The sequence below is a fragment of the Micromys minutus genome (genome assembly GCF_963924665.1).
Source record: "Micromys minutus genome assembly, chromosome: 22".
Classification (NCBI taxonomy): Eukaryota; Metazoa; Chordata; class Mammalia; order Rodentia; family Muridae; genus Micromys; species Micromys minutus.
The window spans coordinates 29,938,165-29,945,254 of record NC_137957.1 but is presented as its reverse complement, the minus strand read 5'-3'; the positions used below and the strand labels follow the sequence as shown (position 1 = coordinate 29,945,254).

The 7,090-nt window shown below is 39.4% G+C and overlaps 1 protein-coding gene across 1 annotated transcript; it reads left to right on the top strand.

The window, feature by feature from the left end:
• Positions 1 to 1,109: 1,109 nt before the first annotated feature.
• On the top strand, positions 1,110 to 2,724 carry LOC308435085 (U3 small nucleolar ribonucleoprotein IMP4-like; the record flags this gene model as incomplete). The annotated part of the gene is made up of 6 exons (XM_080935654.1): positions 1,110 to 1,160; positions 1,708 to 1,817; positions 1,897 to 2,184; positions 2,256 to 2,350; positions 2,453 to 2,526; positions 2,612 to 2,724. The coding sequence occupies exons 2-6, from the start codon at positions 1,767 to 1,769 to the stop codon at positions 2,722 to 2,724; spliced, it is 621 nt and encodes a 206-aa protein (XP_080791780.1). The 5' UTR covers positions 1,110 to 1,160; positions 1,708 to 1,766.
• Between the last annotated feature and the right edge of the window lie 4,366 nt (positions 2,725 to 7,090).

Here is a 7,090-nt window from a genome sequence, read left to right as displayed (position 1 = left end):
TTATGATTACCAAACTCAATTTATATTACAGAACAATCATGAAAAAAACTGTATGATATTGGTACAGAAACAGGCATGTAGATTAATAAAATAGACTTGAAGACCCAGAAATGAACTCACACACCTATGGTCACTTGATCTTTGACTAAGGAGCTAAAACTATCCAGTGGGGGAAAAACAAAACAAAACAGCATTTTCAACAAATTGTACAGGTTCCACTGGTGGTTAGCATGTAGAAGAATGCAAATTGATCCATTCTCTACCTTGTATATAAAGGTCATGTCTAAATGGATCAAGGACCTCCACATAATACCAGATACACTGTACCTAATAGAAAAGAAAGTGGGGGAGAGCTTAGAACACATAGGTACATGGTAAAAGACTTGGAGGTCACTGTTCTTCCTTCCTACTTGAAAAACAAGTTTTTTTCTTTTAAATTTATTTTTTAAGTATTAGTGCTCTAATTTTTGTATGTCCACCTGCATGGCAGAAGAGGGTATCAGATCCCTCTATAGATGGTAGTGAGTTGCCTTGTGGTTGCTGGGAGCTGAATTTGGGACCTCTAGAAGAGCAGGCAGTACTTAACTGCTGTGCCATCTCACCAGCCCCTTTCTATTTTTTTTAAGCATTTTTATTTTTTTGTTTTATATTTTTGTAATGTTCCTAAACACCAGGGTCTTAACCTGTAAGCAAATGACCCACCGGTGCATTATCAAATTTTCTTAAAATTTTTTCTTGTTATAAAAATATTCATAAAAAGAAGTATTTAGAAAATGAGTTCCCCAGTGACATTATAGTTGACAATTAGATGAAAAGAAGTTGGTAGCTAGGTGTGGTAGCATATCCGGTTACCAACACACTCAGAAGCCAAAGCCACAGGCCTCTCAAGGCCCTGTCTCTAATGAAATAAGAAAAGTAGTTGGTTTGTTCCTTCTATATTTCTATTCTGACTCTTGAGAACATTAAGAACATTCCAGAGGCTTCCCCATGAAGTTTGGGCACACTAGTGAGCACACAGTATCGAACACATTGTGAGCCTGCCTGTGTCTCACTCTGCCTCCATCTCTTCCTTGCAGAAAACCAGCTGATTCCCACCGAGTAACGCCAGGAGGCTCTAGCCTTACAGGGGTCCTTGGAGTTCGATGATGCTGGTGGTGAAGGTAAACTGTGTTCTGCAGCCCTCTTCCACACTAAACCAACTGTGTGCCCACTGGGCTCCGTGTTCTCTTCAGCCACTCTGGGCAATTTCCACACTGATGGAAGTGTCCAGGTGAGCAGTTTCTGTACCTGTCCCCAGGTTCCCTCCTGTCTTTCTGGGTAGCATCACAGGGGCTCTCCCTGAACAAATGCTTTTGGTTCCATTTATACAGTAGACACATTAGTCTTTGCTCACTCTTCCTCACTGGAGTGTCTGTTGGAGCAGAAGTGTTCTTAGCACTACCCAAATGTATCATTCACTGCATTATTCAATAAGCAGGGAAAAAAATCATGGGCATTATAGATATTCGTGAGAGAAGAGGGAGTTTTCTCCCCTCTGGTTTTAGCAGTTTAGAGTTTTGTCACCATAGACTGCTCCATTGCTGAGTCGTGTTTGGTCACCAGTGGGCTAGTAGCTGCTTTCCTGGCCACTAGTGGTCCATTTCCACCAGTGAGGTTCTCTTGAGCCAAGTCAGCTAGCATTTTCCTTGCCTATTGTTCTCCTGACAGGTGTAACCAGCCATGTAGATGATGAATATCGATGGGCTGGGGTTGAGGACCCTAAGGTCATGATCACTACCTCCCGGGACCCCAGTTCTCGCCTGAAAATGTTTGCGAAGGTACGGGGTTGGGGGACAGGAAGTAGGGGATGCCCAGGCCTATGACGCCAATTCTAATTTGGCATTGGTCCATGAGCAGGAACTGAAGCTGGTGTTCCCAGGTGCCCAGCGCATGAACCGAGGTCGGCATGAGGTTGGAGCACTAGTGCGAGCTTGCAAAGCAAACGGGGTCACCGACCTGTTGGTCGTCCATGAGCATCGAGGCACACCTGTGGGGCTCATTGTCAGCCATCTGCCCTTCGGTCCTACTGCCTACTTCACACTGTGTAACGTGGTCATGCGGCACGACATCCCTGACCTAGGAACCATGTCAGAGGCTAAGCCCCACCTCATTACTCATGGCTTTACCTCAAGCCTGGGCAAGCGGGTAAGTGTGGGAACCCTGTGGAGAGGGCTAAGGCTCAGGCCAGCCCTGTGACTCTGTCCCTGTGTCCCCAGGTGTCTGACATACTTCGCTACCTATTCCCTGTGCCAAAAGACGACAGCCACCGGGTCATCACCTTTGCAAACCAGGATGACTACATTTCATTCTGGTGGGTCCATGGGCAGAGTGTAGGACCTATGACCTTGGTAGCCCTTTGGCTGACCCAAAGTCCTACTGACTTACATACCTATCTCTGCTTCCTTTCTCCCAGGCACCATGTCTACAAGACGACAGACCACAGAAATGTGGAGCTGACTGAGGTTGGGCCTCGATTTGAGCTCAAGCGTGAGTTTGGAGCTTTGGTTTATGCCTCGGGTGGGGGGCAGGGGCCTTGGCTGTGTATTGAGTGACATCTCTCCCCTCACCCTAGTGTACATGATTCGCCTGGGCACACTGGAGCAGGAGGCTACCGCCGATGTAGAGTGGCGCTGGCACCCATATACTAACACTGCCCGCAAGAGGGTCTTCCTGAGTGCTGAGTGAGCTGAGTCGCCGGCCAGTCAGGATGCAGAATGCAGGATGCAGACTTGGAATCCTGATCAGAGACTTGTCACAGGCAGATTGCCTAATCCTACATGGAGGTGGAGGGTCTGAATAAAATTTCCTGAACAGAACAGACATGGCTTATGCTCTAAGATCAAAAATTGACGAAGAGTACATTTTAAAGTTGAAAAGCTTCTATAGGGCAAAGGACACTGTCAATAGCACAAAACAGCAACCAACAGATTGGGGAAAAAATCTTTAATAATGCCACATCCAATAGAGCCCTAACATTCAATATATACAAATAACTCAAGAATTTAGACGGAAAAGAATGACATAATCTTATTAAAAACGATGTATAGAGCTAAATAAAGAATTCTCAACTGAGGAATACCAAATGGATGAGAAGCACTTAAATATATGTTTAACATCCTTAGTCATCAGGGAAATGCAAATCAAAAAAAAAAAAAAAAAAAAAAAAAAAAACCTGAGATTCTACCTCACAGCAGTCAGAATGGCCAAGATCAAACACCTAAGTGATAGCAGATGCTGACTGGGATGTGGAGAAGGAAGAACACGTCTGCATTCTTGGTGGGATGGCAGGGTGGTGCAACCACTCTGGAATTCAGTCTTGTGGTTCCTCAGAAAATTGGACATAGTAGTCCTTGAGGACCCAGCTATACTACTCCTGGGAATATATCCATAAGATTTTTCAACATCTAACAAGGAAAACTACGCCACTCTGTTCATAGCAGCCTTATTTATAATAGTCAGAAGCTGGAAAGAACCCAGATGTCCTTCAACAGAGGAATGGATACAGAAAATGTGGTACATTTACACAATGGAGTACTACTCAGCTATTAAAAGCAAGACTTCACTAAATTTTTAGGCCAGTGGATGGCACTAGGAAATATCCTGAGTGAGGTAACCCAGTCACAAAGAACACACAATGTATGCACTCGGGGATAAGTGGGTATTAGCCAAAAAGCTGGGAATACCCAAGATATAATAAATAGACCATATGAAGCTCAAGAAACTGGAAGACCAAACAGTGGATGCTCCATTCCTTTTTAGAAGGAGAAACAAAATATTCACATAGGAATTAAGAGCAAAAAGTTTGGAGCAGACACTGAAGGAAAGGTAATCCAGAGACTGTCCCTACTCTGGATCCATCCAATATATTGTCACCCCACACAGACAATATTGTGGATGCCAAGAAGTGGTTGCTGAACTGAGCCTGATATAACAGTCTCCTGAGAGGCTCTGCCGTGGCCTGACAAATACACACATGGATGTTTACAGCCTACCATTGAACTGAGAATGGGTTCCCCAGTGGCTCAGCCACATATGTAACAGAGGATAGCCTTATGGGGAATCAAGGAGAGAAGAGGCCCTCGGTCCTGTGAAGACTGGATGCCCCAGTGTAGGGGAATGCCAGGGTAGGGAGGTGAAGGGGAGATGGTGGTGGGTCGGGAGCACTCCCATAGAGGCAGGGCAAGGAGAAATGGGATAGGGAGATTATAAAGGGAAAACTGGGAAGGGAGATAACATTTGATATGTAGGTAAAGACAATATCCAATAAAAAAAGAAAAATATTGCTTTACTGCATACAAGTGGATATACCTACATGTATTTTATGTATATATATGTATACATATATATGAAATCAGCATACAAGTGGAGTGAACTTGAGTAAATATTATTTTTTCCATCACAAAAGTATCTAACTATAACTTACTTTGCTAAAAACTTATGACTTTAATCATCATAGCTTATTATCGGGAAAGAAAATAGAAATGCTTTCTTGGTCCATTCAAAGACTCTGCTTAGCACTCCTTAAATATATGAGTGGAATTGGAAAGATTTTTTCATAGGATGTGGGTGATAATTGTTAATTTATAAATGAGAGTATTGCCAATAGTACAACTTTACTTTGTGAGTTTGTAAACTCATATATGACACATAGTTTCATTATATGCTAAGTCTGTCATATCCCCATACTTTGTCTCATTTTGGTACGTTAGTTTTCAAGTGTTTCACTGAGGAAAACAATTTATTAAAGAAAACTGAGACACATTTATCCTACAATAAAAAATAGTTTCTACATTATTTTTTATTGTTTTCTCTTAGAAAATAATGATTAACTATGTGATCATATGTGATAGATATGCCTGAAGTGTGTCTAAGTGAAATAAAGTAAACAATTCATACATTGTTTTACTTCATAAGTTTATGTTCTGATAGATCTATATAAAATGTAGCTTCCTACATAAATATTAAATTTAGAATTCAAAATTGATAGGAAGAGTGAAAATGAGGGAGTAAACTTGAGTGATTATATAACCAAAATGTATATAGCTTAATATCTTGGAATAATATTTTAAGAAAGTATGATTTAATATTTCAAAATTAAGACTAAAAAAACATATTCTTTATAAATATTTGCATGTAAAATGAAGATAATTCGCACAAATAAAAAGATTGATAATTGTATTTATATGTATGCATGTATGCATAGATGCATGTATGTATGTGCAAGCACATGTGTGTGAATAACAGACACAAACTTGGAAACAATCTTCTGCTCCCTTTTTTCTTCAGGTTACATCAATGACCAAAATAGGTAAATTTGGCAAGCAAGCAAGCTCAACAGGAAGACTACTGAATTCATGTGCACTGATTTTTATCTCTAGTCTATTCGAATAGATTGTTTCACAGAAAATCACCCATCAAGGGACAAATAATATTGACCAGGGTTAAAAAATGATGGCAGAAATTTGAGAAGACAATGGTTGGCGAGTAATTCACTCATACACACACACACACACACACACACACACACAGTGATGTGGGGGGTCCACATATATCCTATGGTTGTAAAAGGAGAAAAATTTAGGCAAATAAAATTTAACAAAGTTTATTCATGCAAAACAGTAATGAATATGATGGTCCCTAGAATCAGCAGAGGTGCAGACAGCTCCCCTTGCTAACATGGGAAATTGTATTTGAAGACAGAAAAAAAATGCATATATAGAGTCAGTTTACTGGATTTCAGGTCTACATCTGCCTTTCTTAGACTAGCTCTGATCAGTTGATTGCCAGGCGTTGGTTGTAGCCAGATCATTGTAACTTGACCACATATTATACAAATACACTCAATATTAGCACTTGCTATTTCTGTATACTAAGAGAGGGTGAAGTTTGAAGAGAATCAATATATGAAAGCTTCCTCAAGTCACGTTTAAGTTAAGCTAATTTGACAGCCCCAAAGGACAAAATTATGTAAATTGATAAGATAAAATGTATTAGCAGAATGAACTATTGTGAATCAGGAAGATATGAAAGCAAAATTTTCCAATTGAAGGATCTGAATAAAAGACAGAATGATATGAATGCTATGGGAAAAATTTTAAACTAGCTACTAGAAAGTATGGGCTAGAAACTAAGCTATGTTATGTTCCTCATGGCACCGCATAATATCTCTTTGAAATATCTTATTTAATTTTTCAATGCAATATCCATTGTTCTAAATGATAATTCTAATTAAAAAACACTCCAACAAATTAGAATATCAGAATCCCAAGATAAAGTAATATTCTGCTGAGTTCATGGTTGAATCATGTGTGCTAGAAAATAATAATTAAAACAGTAATTTTAATTTTTCTGCTGTGAATATTAAGAGGAGCTTGGGTAAATAGGAAAGGACATTGTGATTGTCAAGATTATGTGACAACCATAAATGGTGTCAGTAAGAAAGGACTTCTATTTATGAAAGAATTTGGGCTTAATATGTCAGCAATGAGTTTTTATTCTCTAGAGATAGCTGATAATAGCACACCTGCACCTTATGTGGAAAATGAGAAAAATAATATCAGGATGATAGTGATATTAAATGAGTTAAATAATTTCTCTAGTGGATATGATAATTCTTTTTCATATCTCATTCATTACAAATTATTTATTTAAGATATTCCTCTTAGTACCCAGTTATTTAATACCTGATATAAATATAAAATCTAAAATTACTTGTAGAAATGTTAAAGAACCCAGATGCCCTTCAGAAGGTGAATGGATACAAAAACTGTGGTATATTTACACAATGGAATACTACTCAGCCACCAGAAACAATGACTTGACCAAATTCTTAAGAAAATGGCTGCATCTAGAGAATATCATTCTGAGTGAGATAACCCAGTCACAAAAGAACAGACATAATATGCAGTCACTGATAGTGGGATGCTAACCCCCAGAGGCTCGCACTGCCCCAGAAACAACTCACAGACTGTAGGAAGTCCAAGAAATAAAGAAAACAAAACAAAACAAAAAAATCTTTACACAACAAGAAAACTTTGACTATTTTCATGTT